We start from the raw sequence: 19,661 nt of genomic DNA on the forward strand, positions 1-19,661 counted from the left end.
CACTTGAGATTGTTACTATTTAACAGAGACCTTGGGGTCTTGGCCATGTTTATTATACTCCTGTAATCCCTCCCCAGTTACATTTTTTGTTCCCCCTCTGGTGGGGAACTGAGAGCTGCTGGAGGCAAAAGCAGATAGAAGACCTGAGAGCTGCAGCTTCTGCCGCTGGCAACAGAATTAATTTCAGCCTGAATATCATCTTGCTGATTAACTGCCCTAGTAGGAAAATTGAAAAGGACTGTACTTAAACTAGATATAATGCTGCTCTGTGATTTCTGGAGCCCTGCTCTCTTGCATTCCAATGGAAGAAGAGGAGGTAATGTGTCCTCTCTTTAAAATGTCTCTCGGAAAAATGAAAATGGAATGATCGCATTCACAGAACTCTTTTTTCTCCAATCTTTCTTCAACTTAAGCAGCAATTTCCAAGCAGGTGGGATATCTGAGAGCATTCAAAGGCAGAACCAACTATGGAACTGGCCATCAATACCAGGGGAGGGGTTGGGGATTTTCCAGTTTTCAATTGCTAATATGTTATCAGATCCTCTGTCTTCGAGCAGGAACAAAGGAGAAAGACAATGGATGTTGCCGTAAGGAGAAGCATTGTGTCCACGTGGAGGCAGAGAGGTCTTGAGACTAAGAATAGGTTTCAGCCTGTTCTCCCTCCCCCTCACTGGGAATTCTCCTTCCACCCACTTTTCCCCGTGATGACGGAAAGTGGGAGGGATTGGGTAGCACACAGCAGTTTGCCGATGAAATATTTTGGGACCAGCACAAAAATGGCCAGGAAGATAGATGGTTTGGGGAAGAAATTATGAAGGGGTTTTGATGACTAGGAGTGTCCCTTTTGACATTCTCCCTAGGAGCTGATGCAGAGTTTCTTTGGTAAAGAGGTGAAAAGACTACAAGATTTTGTGGGCGATGAAACTCTTTAACAATGGAGTGGTGGGAGGATGGGACAAATTACTCAGGCAAAGAAATACTTGTTCTCTTTGTCTTCAGCTGTAGTTTATCCTTCACCTCTTCCCTCAAACAACCACAATTCAAATCCCCTGCTTATCTCTTACCCTTAGGTAGAAAAAGCAGAAGGTGTATTACTTTGCTTTTATTCAAATAAATTAAATGCCAAGCTTGAAAAACATGGAGAGGAATAACAGGATTAGAAAGGTTGCAGCTCAAAGTAGCAATTTGATCTACAATAGTAAAATTATTCTTTAGAAAGGTTAAAACATTAAAAGGGTCAAAATTAAAAGTGTTGAAATCACCAGCTGAACAGGGCAATTGAGCTGAGGAACTTAGTTTGTAGGAAAACCTGGGGTTTAAATTTTTCATCCGTCTTTCAGAATGAGAAACACCAGTAAAAGTTCACAAGATGGCAGAATTTATCTGTCATCCAACTCCTAATCTTAATTAAAGGATTACCTAGACATTATTTTTAATATTCACACAGATTTAAAGACAAAGGGATTTTCTTTTACTTAAGCATATCCAGGCGTTTGACTTTGTCCAACAGCTTGCACTGCTTCTTCTTTTTATCCCTGTTCCCAAAGAGCAGTTTAATTTCTATGTCTTGCAAACCATTTAAATGGTGGTTGTAGGAGGAACATGATGGACAGCAACCTCTAACATCACTCATACGTAATGTACCAAGATTCCCCCACCCTTAAGCTCCCAAATATTGCCAGTATCCCCGTGTGTACAGTGCCTTCAAAAACAAACTGTTGGTACTCACCCTACTACCACAATTATAAAATCTAGTAAATTCCAGCCATTGCGGAGGTAAGCGTTGGGGTGAAAGAGAAGTCCGTATGCTATTACTTTTAAAAATGCTTCCACTGTAAAAATTATGAGAAAGAGATATTCCACTCGTTCCTGGGGAAGACAAGAGAACAAGAGAGATAATGGTTAGTGTGAGTGACAAACCATGGATAAGGATGTTTTCTTTTGTTGTAGCCACCCAAGTCATTGACTCGCCACTCGGGTGCACCTAACACGCATGGCTTGCTTGCCAGGGAGCTTTCCTATGCACAGTCAGGGCAGGGGCAGTAAATTTTGGTTAGACTCTGAAACCTGCTGCCCTTGCCTTGGTGAGGACTGACCCCTGCACAGGCCTGTGCAAAGCAGAAGGGCAGTGGCCAAGCACTCAGCTCTCTCCAGCATACATGGTCAAATATTGCCAGCCAGCAGAGTGAACTGCATCCAGTCCTTTTCTACCTCTGGAGAGGAAACATTGCTGGATGCAATAATGGGGAGAGAGATGGGGAAAAAAATAAGAAGAGCCCACCTGAGACTAATGCTTGTGTCAGACTGAGCCTTCTTTGGGATTCCCTTTTCTGTTGCTGGGGAATAAGTAGGCTGAATACTGGTGGTAAGTGATTTACAGATCAGGCTGACTAACACTAGAGGCTTTTAGTCATACTGTTAGAAATGTACGTGTCCCTGTGAAATGCAGGCTGCAATTAAGCATATCCAAAGTCACTTCCAGTTACAGTACAGCCTGATTCAGGACAAGCAATTAAGCTTTTGGAGCAGTACAGAGGCTCACCATCTCTCATCCCTGGGGCTTTTAGCCCCGGTGTGGAATAAGGATAGCAGTGTTGCAGAAATGGTAGGGACCTCCACCTAAGTAGGAGGGAAACTGCAGCATTAGGTAATCACTACAGAAGTGCTGCGTGGCAAGCTGCGTGGGAGATAAGTACATGAAAACTAGATAACAGCAAAAGGAGACTAGGTCCCTGAGAGGTTAAACTACAAAGTCATTAAAAGTTCACACTGAAGAAACAAAATCTGAGATAAATACAAATTAAAACATCCTAGGCATTCCTGTGATACCTTGAAAAATACCCAGCAAGACAGTCAGACAGGTCACTATTTTTCTTCTCAGCTCCAAATTTTATCTACCCTGTTCCTCTGTCCAGCTGAGCGCAGGTATGACACTTTCCTATTATATAGCAATAAAAAATGTGCAAGATTGCAAAAAAAATCATTCCACCTTTTGACAGCTGCCCATTTGAATATTTTACATTCAGCTCCAGATAATTAACAACTCACTAGAAACCTGAAGATCAAAAAAAAAACCAATTGCCAGTTCATTTGTATGTTTACATTAATGTGATATTTTACAAGACTGAAAAATTCCATCTGACAGTAGCAGGCATATGTTTGTGCTTTAGAATACTGCTGGTTTCCCTCAGATGATGCTTTCACAATGCCTGCAGTAACCCCCAGTGCTTAGTACAAGGAACACCCAAAAAAAGCAAAAGTATCATTCTGAAGTTACCTGATCTAGTAGTAAAGCTTTTGAACATGCCCACAGCACAGAATTTGTCCATTGTTGTCCCAGATGGAGACACAGCAGTACACTATGGATTTCCCTTCCCTTGAACTCAGAGATGGAAACAACAGCATACAATATCAGCACCTACTATGTCCCCTCTACAAATAGTGAGGGCACTATTTTACTTAGCCCAGGAATAGGCACATAAGTGCTAACAATCAGGAATCCACCCATGGGCTTGACCACAGGAAAAAGCTCCATAATGGCTTGCACACTCCTAGAAGGGACTAACAGGGCAGGCCTTCACCTTCCACTCTTGCTGACAACTGAGCAAGTACCTCCTGATACACAAATCATGGCCAAACAGACCCAAATGATCGATCTCTATGCACACATTTGTAAAGAGGGACTAGCTGTCACGAAATCTCTTAAACCCTAGAAGTAGTATAAAATGACAGCATGATGGGAAGTCTGCGTGGTCTTTCTGACTGCCCTGCACCTTTGTGCTGCCTCTATCAACATAGCCCAGGGCCTGACACGACCCCACAGACAGCTCACGGTAGCTCTGCCTGAGAGGTGATGCCCTACCTCTGCAAGGACAAAGGAAAACCCATGTAGAGGCTGGAGAAAGATGGAAATGGGCTCTGGGGAGGAAGAACCTGCCCTGAACTCAGTATGGGAGTGCTGTGCCTATGATGGACATGGCCTCACTAAGGACTAATGAACACTGTTTAGGATGGAAACAAAGATTTCTCTTATGGCAACTTAACCCACTAATTAGACTCACTCAGTCCCTATTTCAGCCAAGGGCTTTCCAAAGCTGTGGGTAAGCTCTCTTTCCCTCTCACAAAAAGGGCAAAACCACTCTTCAGTCTGCCTTTGAGGTGGCCCTGTGCACTCAAGTTCATCCAGCATCCCACTGTGCAAACAGAAACACAGGCTCATGCAGGAGTGCTGTAGGCCCTAAAAAACAGCCTGCCCCTAAAACCTCTCAGTGGCCACAGCTGAGATGGTTACAGGGGGATGTCAAGGAGCCCACCCTCCTATTTAACAACTCCAGGTCCAATTTGAAGCTGGTGGGCAGAACAGTTGGAGAGGAAGGCCTAAAGCTGATCCTGTGCCCAGCAGTTTAACAGCAAACACTGCCCTTGACCTCTGGGCACCCAGGGACAAAAGGTGCTGCCAGCTCTGTCTGGCTTTGTGCTGCTCCCATGGCCACAGCCCTGTGCAGGCCTGCCTGGCCAGGAGAGCCTTTCCACTCCATGAATTTCATTGAAATTCCTGTACTTGTGCAATCGAAAGAGCCATGAAAGCAAACACTTCAGAAAATTCTGGAACAACTTTTTTTTTTTCTTTTTAATTACTACTTTTTAAATATGTAATAGTGCACGGAGCAGACAATATTTCAACAACTCACAGGTTCCAGTTGGCTGGGATTGGGAGCCTTACACCTTTTTGTCTCTGAAGACGCCTATGGGACTACTGGCACCTCTTTTGTTATTGTAATAATGCTGTTTGTTGAACCATGTTATTGAGGTACTAATATAACAAAATATTACATACACATGCATATATACACATCTATACATAGGTATATAAATATATACATCTATAACTACAAGCTATTTGAATAAATTCCTTACAATGCTTCGATTAAGATGGAAAGATCCATAAAAAATAAAATTCTATAAAAGCCTCTAAAATGAACATAAGATACAGAATGTTGAACAGAGGAGAGGTTTTATGATCCTTTGCACTTAAATTAATGATTTCAGAGTCTAAAACTGAAGGAAAAATACTGCTGAGATTAAACAGTGCAGCTGCTCCAAGATCATTTCAGAAAGCTACTCCTGCTCAGACTCAAGAAGAATTTGAAAAGCCTACTAATTAATTTGTGTTCCCTTTTGTCCTCATGCTATAAAACTGAAAAGCCTTTATGAACACAGCATAACTCGGTAACGACACAGCATAACTGAGTTCCCTGGAATGTGGGTTTCAGTCCCAGTTCTGATGCCACCTTGCCCAGTGAGCCCACAGATATGACTCAACCATCCCCTGCCTCAGGTTGGAAATGACAGGACCACCTCTTGCCCTCAGCAGCCACAGAACAATAAATTTGCCTCTGCCAAATGGGCATCTATACTTCTGCCTGCTCATTTGAAGCTGGTAGACCAGGACTCAGTGTTTCAATCTCCCAAGGGATATAGCACTGCAAAGTATCCATAATTCCAACTCTTCCAAGAAGCTGATTTGGTACAATTTTGAAAGCAACCAAACTAGACAAGTATTGATGTTTCCCTTTGAGAGAGCTCCCTGCTGACAGGGAGCTGCCCACTACCATTATGAGAGGAGACAGCCACAGTATTGCCCCTTGAAACACAAATCCAAACCACAGCATCAAAAGAGAGGGAACTTACTTTGGAGTTGTAGGAAAGAAGGAACAGTATTTTTTTATTTGTGCCTTAGAAATGGGAACCCTGCTCACGTGGCCGAAGCACGTGAAGCATACTGCAGGTTGTAGAATTACAAAGCAGGAGCTTCCTGCTTGGGCAATAGTGATGCAAATGTTTTGAAAACCAAAGGAAAAAAACACAAACAAAATATGAGTGGAAGAAGAGGAAGGATAAAAGTTTTAGAAAACCAGCCAGTCCCTGGAGCACACATGTTCTGAGACTGGCTCTACCACTGTTTATTTGAGTTTCTTTGGGGTTTTTTTTTGTAGATATAGGACATAAGCATCAGCTACCCTAGTTGATAGATTAGCCAGCACTAACACTGCCAAGAAACAAGCTGTACATCATTTTACTCTTAACAAAGAAACAAACATCAACTTACTGTTAAGGCTCTAAGATACATTTCCGAAAGAGGATTACTGCATTAAGTATGAAAACCCTCTAATCCCATGTGCCTTCCGAAGAAGTCATAGGTTTGTTTTTGTTTATAATTTTTAAACTGTAGCTAATGTCATCCTGGGTTCATAAAAGGAGTCTGAAAACAGGAAATCCAAGGAAATTATTGTAGGGTGCCATAAGGCTTTTCTCCTGTCAGAGAGTGAGTAGACCAGTGCTGTTTCTGAGAAATGGTCGTCAGAATGATTCACCGTATCTTGATCCCAGCTCTCCAAACTCCATCCACCCAGCAGCACTGATAGGTCATAACATTTTCTTTGCAATAGTTACTCAAGGATCAAATCCCAATCAGGTTCTTGCATCTCATACACACCAGTCTAAAGAGTTTACAGTACAAAATTCAGTCAGTGGAAGTTTTCTCAGACTTTTCTGTCTGTCTCTACTTGCATTCTGCTCAGCTTATTATAAACCATGTTTCAAAAACTACAGCTTATATGTTTGAAGTAATGAGCCCCAAGCCCTGCACAACTAGAACCTTTATGAAGCTGCTGTTTGACCTTAGACGTCAGAGTCTGCATTATTATTCCCTAATGCTTCCTTAAACATAAGAGAACACATTTCTTCAGTAATGCAAATACTCAGATGTCCAAGTAAAACAGCAGTATTTCAAGGGCCTCTGTCATATAGGATGCTTTGGCATTACTTTTATAAATAGACTCTGAAAGATACAAATCAGAGGGGAAGCACTCAGACTTTTCCCTAGTAGGGAAAACAATCTTTTCTGATGGCCAGTAAGGAGATTGAACTGCTGTGCTGGGAAAGATGACTGAGAGACTAAACAAAAAAAAGGTTCTGTGTTTTTTGAGTTACAGGTTGTGATCACATCTGAGATAAGGATATCCTTACTGTGTGAATATGCTAACCTGGAGACTACTGTTGGCATTAATAGCTTAGACCTTCTGTGAGAAAGACCCATATGTGTGCACTTGAAGGATCAATTCAATAAAGCAGATGTTAAGACAGGTTTGTTGACAACGAGTTACTTCTGAATGTATTCAGTTACTCAGGACACATTTTCAGCTAAGTATGCATGAAAACAAATACAAGCACATGAAGGAAAAACTTAAAGGAGAGAACACATTTGAATTTTTTTTTATTTTTCCTTAAAATTACTGCCATTGCAGAAACAAGTGGCCATATCCACTTATTTGATAAAGAGAAAGGGATAAGATGGCATACTGATGAACATAACTCCATTTGCTGTCACTGCTGGTCCTAAAACACAGCATCCCTTCTTCTACATGTTCCCCAAAAAGAATATTGCAAAAAAACTGAGCAAAAGAACACTACCTGATTTTACCTGACAAGGATTAAACAAACCCAAAGAAGAAAGTGGGTGACAAATATCTGACTAAACATTAACCCACTGTGTAGGTAAACAGAAGTCAGAAGAGCTTCTGAAAGGTTAGATTTCCAAATATGATCAGCACTGCCTTCTCTGCACTCCAGCCAAAGGCAGTGTCAGGCTTTCCGATGAGCACAGTTAAATTCACACCAAGCACTGCAGAAATACCACCTTTTAACTAACACCTGGTGAAACGGGAGATAACGCTCACATGTAGCTGCTTTAAAAGTGTCCAACACTGGAAGCATAAATCAAAGACAGAATTCTCACTAATCTGAAATAAGCAATTATAAAACAGGAGTATAGTGCAAGCCAGCCTTTGGTACTTTATGATAATTCATAACAAGCCCACGACGTATTTAAAGAACTTCCCCTGAAATGAAGAGAAGAGAGGACATAAATAGTTTTGAATGATTACAGGCCTGATACAGCCGCCCTATATTCAAGGGTTTCTTGGCAGATCAAGGAATACTTCATGCATAGCTGTCTTGCAGAATCTAGACTGAGGTCCTTATTTTTCTTAGAGCACTTTGGCGAGGATCAAGTTGAATTTATTTATGCATTTGGTGGAACTACGTTCTGTGTCAGAGTCCAATTATAATGCAAAGCCAAGGTACATGGGGGTCAATCCCCTGTGCTAGTTACCTTGTACAAACACACTTTGCTTCTCAGAGAGCCATATGTTCATATTCACTCAAACCAAAACACAGATGATGAATGCTGTTGCTGTTCTGATTTATTATCAATTTCACCTACATCTTTTGCTAACATTAGGTGGGGAAACAAGCTCCAACTACACAGAATAATGTAATTATTGGGAATCCTACATTTCAGAAAGGATGCCAATAACATTTGGATGACAATACAAGAGGAATATTATTTTGAAACCTTTATACTGAACAAAATTCTGTAGAGTTTGATTTAATTTTGAAGACAGCACTGCTGTGGGTTCGAATTCAGACTAGGCAACCTACAAAAGTCCCTGTTCAACCTATATTTTTTCTGAGACTGAATATGCATATTTTCTCATCCTAAATGCACCTCTAGTCCTCAGAGTAAACTAACAGACTTGATCTTTCCTTTCCATTGCACATCAATGCTTCCCAGTGGGATGCCTCATTCTCCACAATAGAGGTGGTCAAGCATGTGCCTTTCTGGATACTTATAAAGGATTATGCGTCCATTCAAACTTAAAATTTGGACTTCAGTGCCAATTAAACAATGCATATTATATATAAGATTTCTTTATGGTTTTTGGCTGGCAAAGGCAGAAATCTCTTGGGTGTTGTTGCTCAAGATTTTTTATTTGTTTTTTAATTGAAATAGAACAATAGGATCCTGCCTATATAAGAGTTAAATTTAGAGAATTTGGGGCTCAGTTTTTCTTGACCAAGAACTGAAGCTATCCAAACATGCCATGTAAAAATATTCCAACTTGAACAGCTCTGAAGAGGCAAAAAACGTTGTCGTCTAGGGGTTTTTTTTTTGTTTTGTCCCCGACTCTGATTAAACTGAAATGAACTGTCATTTTATATTCTGATCAGACCAATAAGAGATTACCCTTCTAGGAGGAAGCAAAATTAGAGAAGGCAGCATACGGTTTATGGCTGAGGGAGCCTCATTTAGGATCTCTGGATAGAAATTAAAAGCTGGCAAGGTGTTGTGTTGTTACCATGCTTAGGAATTAAATTCACCCCCTAGAAGAAAGCTTTTACTAGTTTCCTTTATGCAGTTTCAGAGGCAGGGAGGCAGTCCAGTGTCTTCTCCCAAGGTTAACAAAGCCATTAGAAACACCACAATCAATTGTCCATCTACCAAACACTGATTAACGACAGGATACCAGAAGCATCCATTTAAATCAGAGCAGCCCCAGTACGACAGCTGTATCTAATAGATCATCACAAGGAATATTGTGTCTCATTCAGCTCCCAAAATGACTCAAACAAGTTAGAAATTGGCAACTCACCATGCTCAGGTGTCTGACCTCAATCATGTATGCAATGAGATATACAAGTCTATCAGCCATGCAACATTTCAGTGCTCCATTTTATTAATTTGTTATTATTGTTATTATTATTAGCATTAAAAAACATGCCAGTGTTGAATATTGAGTATTTTGTTGGCAGACAGAACAGTAAATATATATCCCGCTTTAGGAGAGATTCTAGAGAAATAACTAATTAAATATTGATTCATTAGGACAGTTTCTAAAAGATCTTATCTACAACGGATCTTCCAAGCAGGATACCAAACACACTTACTTTTGGAAACAATCTACATGACCTCAGCAATAACAGTTCTAATGATTTAATTGGTTTGCACCATCTGTGGGCTGGTTCCTGAAGTCATAGGTCTGGACCTCTTATCATGATATCACTTTAATCTGACCATCATTACACAATCAATGCTCTCAGTACATTATTTTTCTACTAGTCTTTAAGATTGTTAGCAGTACCATGAAGCTTAGCAAAGGTGAATCTCAAGCATCTGACTGCTAAAGAGAAGTAACCCTGCCCCCATAAGATTTATTAATTTCAAATCAATTACATAATTTCAGGAGCTGATGATTTTTTAACTGCTTGAAGTCAACATTTTGGCAACTGTAGTTTGTCTGCCTTGTAAGCTCAGACTACTGTCATATAGACAGGCACACCGAGACACACTGATCATTGTATTTGGTCATCTTTTCTAAGATGTGACCAAAAATTGGGCCCCAAAATGCAGGACTGAATTTCCAACAGACTCCAACATGTGGATAGTGAGTCCCTTCGGAAATATACCCATAACGAGACTTTCTATATGCCAAGAATTTTTTACAATCCCCTCATGGATAAGGGGGGTGTGGAAGAGTTGTATTCCATACCCTTAATTTAATGAAGCATATTTTCTGTCAGAAATTTGGGGGTTGGTTTTGGTTTTTCTTTTACTTTTCAGAAATTATCTGCTCCTACAAGGTTTCGAATAATTCTAGTGCATGCCAGGGAGAATTTTGCTACTAATTTTATTTGTCTATAGGCTGAATTGCCCATTTCTCTTCATCTTCTTTACAACTTCTCAGATAACACTACAGAATTAGAAACTTTCCCTAAACCGCCTTGCAAGGGGAACCCCAATTTGAAGGTGGCATGACTGACAGAATGAATGACATTGCCCTTGACATGGAGCACGTGTTCAGAAGAGAGAAGGGCTAGCAGGGGAAAGATGAGAACAGCAGCCAAAGAAAGGAGTGTTGGGGCAGCTTGTGTGGGATCAGATGTCAGCAAACATGGGCTCCTCAAGAAACCATGGCCACATCCAGCACTGTTTTGACCCTCTGTGAATCACTCCCAACTTCTGAGCTAAGAACTAGAGAGCCCCAAGCAAGGCCCTGCAGAAATCTGACCATGAATCTCTGTTTTAAGACACCACTGGGCAGAGGCTTTTCTCTGACTGACCACCCAGAAGAGCTCATCAAATCCCACTCTTAAAACATCTCTGTCAAATGTATTTGAATCCGATCACTCTTGTGCATCTTATGATGCTCTAATTTATGTTTTTAATCTACTACAATTCTTTTATAATTGTTTGTGCAGTGACGCCTGACAGGGAATGCTTTATAAATAAATTGAATTTATGACTATTTATAACCTCTCCCTCTTGAAATTTTTTAGCAAACAAATTGGTCCCACAGTTCAGTGTTCTAAGGGTGGGGCCTCTCTGTACACATTCATACAAACATACAGCCAACGTACATGCATGAAAGAAAGACAGAAAGGGAGGGGGAGATGGAGTGTGTATGTCTGTGTGACCTTTCCTTTCATGAGTAGCTTAAGGGCATATTTAACATTCTGTTCACAGTGCTCATGGCAGACAGGAAAAACACAACTGAAGGGAATGAAAAATGAAAAGTCCTTGCAGGTTCTCCATCTCAGGCTCCATCTTTCCTTTTGTGGGACAAAGGTTTTCAGGTCTTGTTTACTACCCCTGAGTAGGTTTCTGTTCGTTTGCTTGCTGCTTGAGCAGACAGGACACATGAAATGAGGCAGCTATAAGGACCTTTGACAACCAGCACATAAAACTCATTTTATTTCCTTAATGGAAGGCTAATTGGTAATTAAAAACATGACTGTGACCTGTGCAGTACCCAGAGAATAGAAATTAACTTCATTTTAAACAGATAAAGCTCCCAGGGCTGCAGCTCTGCAGAGTAGAAAGACTTTTTCTGGGCAAGGAGAAGTGTAAGAAGTGCTTTAGTTTTTAGCAGGTTTTGCTAACTTAGGCAAACCAAAAAAGCCCCCAAGAACGTTGCCAGGTCTTCTGTCCCTTGGTTGATGCCCAAGAGCCACTCTGCTGACCCTCACCCTCACTATAGCAGCTGCTGATGTGGAAACAGACTCAGGGACAAGAAGCTGGAAAATGCAATTTGGCTTCGTGCCCGGCCTCCCCCAGTCAAACCCGAGCAGGCATTTTCATCTCTTGTAAGACAAGCGTGCACTTCATCTTCTTATGTGCATGTATTGTAGGGGTAAAGGGGCAAACTAATAATCTTACTAGATGCCACCACCTTCTATCTAGTTAGGCTGGGTCCAAGTGGCAAGTTGGTGTAACCCCAGCCTGCTGGACACAAGGATCAGTCTCACAGGGCACAGAGAAGTGCTTGGGTGGGTGCAGACTAATGCAAGGTCACGTCATAACAAAATATTTGGATTTGCTTCAAGCAAGCCAAACACATGGATCTGGGAATGTTAAAAACATTTTTGCTCAATAAAAATGTTTAAACATAAGGTTCTGTTATTTCTGCACTGAAGCTTTCTGAGAATTTCCCTTTACAGACACTAGAAAGGGAGAATATCCTGTACAGAATAATACAAACATTTCATTCTAATATTCAATAAAACCAAGTTTTGAAATACTGGAGTTTCACAGACAATGCCCAGACTTCCACCAGCCTGAGTGCCAAACCAGCAGGAAGGAAAATTGAAAAAAGAGAAACAGCTCCAAAATGGGTTAATACAGGCTAATGCATTTACTTCATTAAAAACAAGGAAGAAGGATTTCTAATTAAGTTCAGACGTTAATAAGAAATGCAGATTGCACCCATGACACTTTTTGCAATTGAAAAGTCTATAAAGAACTATAGTGAGCTACTAATTTTCATGCTAGAGGAGAGGAGAGGCATCCAATGTACCTGTGTTTTCTTTTACTATGATAAACCCCCTTAAGACAATATTTATTCTCATGTAGATAAAATAAAAACTAAGAAAAATATTAAAGTGTGGACAGTGAGAGGTCAGAAATGTTATTGGTATCCTATAATGCCCTTTAATTAAACTCAGCTTGATTATCTTCTGGCTAGTTTACAAAAAGGCATACTCTTCCTATATTCCCTGCCTTCAGAGATGGCTCTATCTCCTGCAGATATTAAAGGCTGCGGGATCTCTGTCTAGAGGGAAAATTAGATTTCAGCTGGCCTGTCTGAAAAAAAAAAAAAAAAAAAAAAAAAAGAGATCTAAATCCCACCCTCAACCAGAATTCCCTTTCATCAGTCACAGTCAAACTCTTGTGACGCCCATCACTCGGGGGGGTCACCCCCGGTGAAACCATCCCTAAGAACTCAGCCAGATTTCCCCTACGTCAGACACACTACTGCTCAGGGCTGGTAAGCATTCTGCCAAATGGACTTGGATTTCAAAGATTTTGTGTTCACTTGATGAAAATAAGACGTTACACAATGTGTTTTCACTCACTCTGTTCCCAAGGCTCCCTTTCGCTTCAATCGCCCTCAGGCTCGAAGCAAACAGGATTCGTATTGATCTGTCTGAAAATTATTTTTAATGCTATTAATGTTGTAGGCTGCTGTAATGGATGTCTTCCAAGATTTCCATCCTGACTGGTTGTTCTGACTGATCTGTAACACACTAAACCCATCACTCTGGCCTTGCTGCTGGCCAAGACCCAGCTCACACCACAGAAATAAAAGACAGCCGACGCCTGTACTTGAACTTTAATGGGGTGCAAGTGTTTACTTGTGCTCAGTGCATATTCCTCGTGGCCTCACAAGCTGCACAGTGTCACTGGGTGACATTTTCTGGCTTTCTACCCCTCCATTCCCCTACTCTGCTTTCTGTACATTTTAGGTCACGTATAGTAAAGTTGAGCTCTTTGCTGCCAGTGCAGAAGTGGCAGGAGCTGGATGAACTCCTGGATGCCATTTCAGGACAATTATTCTCCTGTCATATTATCTCCCAGTCAAACATGCAGTGATTACTGTGTTTAACTGAAGAATACCACATTAAATTCAAAAACATAAAATGGAAATACATGTTTAATATTGCATATGGTAATACCTAAAATGAATGGAATTGCAGGCAAAGCTTTTAAAAAACATAGTATAATAAGCTTAGACCCCAAAAGAAAAAAAGGTTAAAAATATGAATTTGACAAGCATTATGAAATTTCTCATGGAACAGATTTTAAATAAATAAAGTCCTTATTTGGACATAATTTCCACTGACTCGTAGAAGGACTGCATGAGCAAGAACTGACTGAAAATCAAGTACAGTAAGCTTTGGCCTAGACCTACCAAAAATATTCTATAGTAACACTAAATCAAATTGCACAGAATTGAGGGATTTTAGTGGCTTTTTTCACTTGTCTACAAACTGTGCTAAGGCAGTGCTGTGCTAATGTTTGACCTCAATGGTGGAACTGATTAAAAACTAACATTAAGTGGACTAAGCTGCTATTATTTACAGAACAGCAAAAAGGGTGTTAACAGAACAAATATAGAAATAAATACAGCAAAAAATAATTTCGATATTTCTCCTTCATTCTGTTTTGACTGTCTTTGGTACCGTTAGTAACACACAGATGGAAGGAGAACAAGTTTTGCAGGTAATAAGCATTGCTCAGTGCACAGTTTATTCTGATCCTTTGACAGACTGCAAGAACAAACACAGCAACCTAAAATTTGCTCACAGAATATTTTATGAATGGCAAAGGAGATGATGATTAAATTTTTGCAGACACTTTTGTGTTTTGTTGTAGTCTTCCAATTTTAGCCAATCAGTCTAAACTGAAATTTTCCAAAATATTTTTTCTCACATAACAATTCTTGTAGAATCCATCAGGATTCATAAAAATATAGAAAAACATTTGTAGGATAGCATATCATAAGGACTCGTCTCAAGCTCCCAAGCATGACTTATGTTCCAACCATATCTGTCACTTGCATGTCCTCTGTCTCACTCTCCTATGCTGTCTCACTCTGCTTTATTTCAAACACAATTTGTTTTCACAGGGAGATGAAAAAAATAAGAAAGAAGGACTATGAAACCACTGGCCTATGGCAAATGCCATAAAATAATCAGGAGAAATTCTTTAATTTTAATTAGCTTCCTTTCTGCAATTGTTCCCTTCATGAAAAGTTCAATTACCAAGAAGCAGTACTGTTAGATTCACTGTACTATATCATGCTTAGTTGGGGTGTTACACAGAAAAAGAAAATGACAGTGAAATCTCTTGTAGAGCTCGCCAGATGTGAATCTGGAAGGGCTGAATGATCCCACAAGGCTTCTGGAGCTGACTGAAAGGATGACATTGCCAGGGATAAGTTTGTCTCATCATCTAAGTGCTTTAGATCTTCAGAAAAGGCTGCAGGGGTTACAGTCAATCACAAACTGAATATGACTCAATGTCATGCTATTGCAAAACACAAAAAAGCAAACAACATGCTGGGATGTGTAAACAAACGTACAAACCACAAGACGCAAGAAAAATTCCTTCTGCTGTACACAGCAGGGGTGAAAGTTTTGCTGAAATTCTGTGAATGAAGGAATACATGGACAGAATGGAGATGGATCAAGGGAGAGCAACAAGCATCTTCTGAAGTGCAGAAAAATGACAAGGCTCCAGACTGCTGCAGAGAGGCCGCGAATAACCCACTTGCCTGCCTTCGCTTTGGATGTGGCAGGAAGTAATGGCTTTATACTGGCACAAAGAAGGTTTAGGATGGACATTAAGGAAACCTTACCCTGGGATGCCAGTATTGGTGAAAGAGCTGTGACAGAGTACACTGGCTGGGAAGTTATAGTCCTTAAGTCACAAGAGGTTAAATCCTCCTGTGGATTAAAATGACTATGAGGAGAGGCTGAGGGAGCTGGGGCTGTTCAGCCTGGAGAAGAGGAGGCTCAGGGGAGACCTCATCACCTGACAGGAGGTTGTAGCCAGGTGGGGGTTGGTTTCTTTTCCCAGGCAACTATCAGCAAGACAAGAGGGCATGGTCTCAAGTTGTGCCAGGGGAGGTTTAGGTTAGATATTAGAAAGACTTTCTTTACAGAGAGGGTGGTCAGACATTGGAATGGGCTGCCCAGGAAAGTAGTGGATTCTCCATCCCTGAAGGTTTTTAAAAAGAGACTGGATGTGGCACTCAGTGCCATGGTCTAGTAACCGCAGCGGTGGTGGATCAAGGGTTGGACTTGATGATCTCGGAGGTCCCTTCCAACCCAGCTGATTCTATGATTCTATGACTAAACGATCTACCAGGCTACCTTCTAGCCACAGCTTTTGTGTTCTTGAGGCTCTAATAGATGCCCATGGCCTCAAGATCCAGCCAGATTTGTCTCATCAGGGAGGCAGCTGTCCATTGGTTTGGAACAGAAAGACACCAGCAGACAAGTCCTTTTCTATTCACGAGTGAATAGCCTTTCAAAATGTTTTTGACACCCATGCAGCTAAGGCAGATCTAGGCAAGAAATCTACTAGTCATTTGGGATTTCAAGGAATGCCTCCATATGTCATCATTTGGAAAAGGAGCTCAATAGGTCTCTTGGGGGAAACAGAATTCAGGCTTTTCCCCAGGGCTTCTCTGTTTAGAAATGTCATTGCAATCATACTGGAATGGAGTAAGTTTTTCTGTTCTTGCAGTGCAATTTCAGTGTTTTCTAAGATTACGTTGTAGAGTCCAAGTTAAGAGGAGGGATTTTCCCCTCTCTGAGAAGAATCTCAAACACTATCCTTCTGACAGATTCTCATCTAGGCTGGTGATATTTACAGCAGAAGTTTCTCTTCCTCAGTGGATCTGCCTCTGAAGGGCATTCGGGAACATGACCTTGTGGATGTTTAGTCTTCTTTTGATCTCTTTTGCATTGGGTCCACAGAGCCCCTGCAGCAGAAATCTATGAGCTTTGCTGAGCATATTTGTAATTAATCCTGGACTTAGAGAAATGTGGGGATTAGTGGTTTGCTGAACTCCTTATGTCTCTGGAGCAATGCTGGAGTTTCCTTGTTACAAGCAGCAGAGAAGGAGTCAGCATTTGCTGAGAATTTGGCTTAGGCCACTGAACCTACTGATTTCCATAGATCAGAGAAGTCTTCAAAGCAATACTACTAGCTTGAATAAATACAGTCTCCTTCATCCAAAGGTTGCAATAGACTTCACAGACAGTAATGAATGAATTAAAATATAAATCATGCCCCAGGGGCAAAAGAGAAACTGCCTCTATTTCACAACTGGGAAAATTGAGAAATACATAGGATAAAGTTATTTGAAGATTTGAGGTCTTCCATTTCCTAAGTACCCATTTTAGGACAATGACAGCCTGATTCATTTTTTTTTTTCAGAGACACCAAGTGGTTTGTTGACTAATTGGACTGATGATGCCTCTAGGGATAGGAACTTGGCACAGTGACTTGACTGATTTAACCAGCTAACAAGCTAATAGCAATTTACAGCAGACAAACCTCTGACAAGCATAAAAAGACCTTGTCTAAATGTTTAGAAATCTCTGATTAATTCCTGGTGGATGAAAACTGAGATATTGCTGCCTCTGTCCCTCTTTGTTGCTTACACTCCACCTCCTGCCTCATGTTTCTGCCATCTTTCTAACCTTTTATCTCTTTTTTTTGTTGCTTTAGTTTGCACTTCACTTTTCTTTTCCAGAGATTTGGCTGAAAGTGCAGGTGTCAGGATCTCCATCTCCAAAACACAAGCCATTCAAAACTGAGAGACAGGTTTGGAAATTGGACCTACCTAATTACCACTTTTGACAAAATCAGGAGTGTGGTGGTGCAAACCTTGGGGGGATACTTTTGCTATTCCACACCATAGATATGTGTCCATACCATGCAAAGTTTGTGAGATGCCAAAGAAACTTCATTATCCAAGAAGGATACCTTTTGGCTCACTTCTGTAAACTACTCTAATATGTAGTACTCTAGCAACACACATTATTTGGTGGCATTTGCACTGTAGCATCAAAACAATACCAAGACACTGCAAATGCAACTGCAGTCAGTGGGGACCAGAAGCACCAAAATTCTCTCTCAGCAAGAGAATTATACTTGAACAACAAGTTGTCATAAACAGTTTAGCAGCCTTTTGTTGCCACATACTTAAAAGGAGGGAAGATATATATCACAGCAGGATGAATCTATTGCACTGTAGCTGGTATGTACTTTCATTTGCTGAAATCTCACTGCTGTTCAACCCACAGGTGATTGCTGACTGGGGTGCAGGAGGCTGCAATGCACCTCACACAGAGGGCAGGCTGCACGTACACTCACCAGAGAAGAGACTGCAATACTTTTCTGCACAACAGAATTCTTCCATTCTCTATAAACCCAGACTTGGGCCAGTTGCCAGCATCCTAATGAAGTTGAGTTAGACCCTGTGCATCAACCTGCTCCTCCTCCTACCTGTTGCTGTGATTTTTTTCTTTCTCTGCGGAACCAAAACATACAAAATCCCTTTGTAAAATTGTGATTCAGTTCAAATAAAGCAGTATCCAAGAGGATGCACTCTTCAGGACTGAGACAAAGTAATGCAGTAGGCCTCTGCTCTTAAAAAAGCAGAACAAAACACAATTATATAAAAAGATATGTACCTACTGAGTGCACAACAAGGTCCCTCTTGTAAAATAGGCACCTTATATAGCTCACTGTCATGACACTCCTCCTTCAAGGCAATCACAAGAATTCATTCTGGGGGTAGGCTGATGAAAAGGGAGATCTGAGATCAAATTCTGAGCAGGTAATAAATAAAAGGGGCTTTATGTTGACAGTAAGCATTCTTCCCTAACAAAAACTCCTTACAAATCTGCACTGGTATGCTTGTGGTAAGGCTGGTGCTCTAGAGCATGGCAGTGTGAGCAAGGAAGACCTTCACAAGGAGGGAGATCAGAGCCTCTAATAACCTGTAGTAGGTGCACCAGAAAGACTGGGGGTGGCCCAGGAAGAGGGACGTGGTGTTGTTCCAGCCCCAGCTGTGCCCACAGTGTCCTTCCTTTCACCAGGGCTCCTACTTTGCACTCTCCTAAGGGGAGCCTTACAGCCTTCTAAAATAATATTTATGGGTCTGTGTTATACCAGGCAGCAGTTTTTGAAAGGAATACTGCAGTTTTAGCAGTTATTCTTAACTGTTTAAGAGTATGTTGGTGTTTAGGAAAACAAGATTCCAAGAGTAACAGGTACTATCCATTTCTGATTTTCACTCTTTGAAATTCAGCCCATTTAGGAGGGGAAAAAAAAAAGTGCTGCCATATACCCAAGCCTATGAGCACCAATGTATTTTAATGGATACATTTTTCTCTTATATCTAGCCCTAAGCAAGATATATTTTTCACCCCTAAGCAAGACCTGAAAATGTACCACATCATCTATATTGCTCTGTAACCCAAAATCCCAAGTCTCCTTTGGAAACCTTCCTTTCAGAACAATTTAATATGATGTGATATTAACATGGCAACATTTTTTTCCCTCGTGAATTAGAAGTGTCATTCTCTCTCTTTGGACTAATTTCTGCTAGACAAATACTGCCTACCTCGAGTAGAGAAATTCCCATGTTCTGCACTTTTTTTTACTGGTGAGGCTTTCTTTACTCTGTACCTCGAGCTCTTTAGTGACTTTGCCTCATTTAAAAGCTGTATCTCTGCTCAGCATGCCTGCATTCCTGTGGAGAGTTGCTTAATCCCTTTGTATACTCCCAATCTGCCTGCAAGGAACACAGAGCATTCCCAGATCTTTAAATGAAGGGAACACAAAAATATACTTTCTTTTATTAATAGAAAAGAGTCCCTGTACTGTTTAAAAAAGAAAACCAAATGAAACCAAAACAAACAAACAAACACAAAGACCCTCAAGCCCCCTCTTTTTTGGT

At 40.8% G+C, this 19,661-nt stretch overlaps 1 protein-coding gene across 25 annotated transcripts in view; it reads right to left on the bottom strand.

Moving 5' to 3' along the window:
• Window positions 1-19,661, bottom strand: part of CACNA1C (calcium voltage-gated channel subunit alpha1 C) — a 480,151-nt gene that overhangs the window by 200,056 nt on the left and 260,434 nt on the right. For all 25 annotated transcript variants that reach the window (XM_064654541.1, XM_064654535.1, XM_064654526.1 and 22 more), the window contains one exon: window positions 1,730-1,869. In XM_064654541.1, the coding sequence (XP_064510611.1) occupies window positions 1,730-1,869 (140 nt within the window). The remainder of the gene's footprint in view (window positions 1-1,729; window positions 1,870-19,661) is intronic.

Source organism: Pseudopipra pipra, chromosome 5, assembly GCF_036250125.1.
Source record: "Pseudopipra pipra isolate bDixPip1 chromosome 5, bDixPip1.hap1, whole genome shotgun sequence".
In the NCBI taxonomy this organism is placed as follows: Eukaryota; Metazoa; Chordata; class Aves; order Passeriformes; family Pipridae; genus Pseudopipra; species Pseudopipra pipra.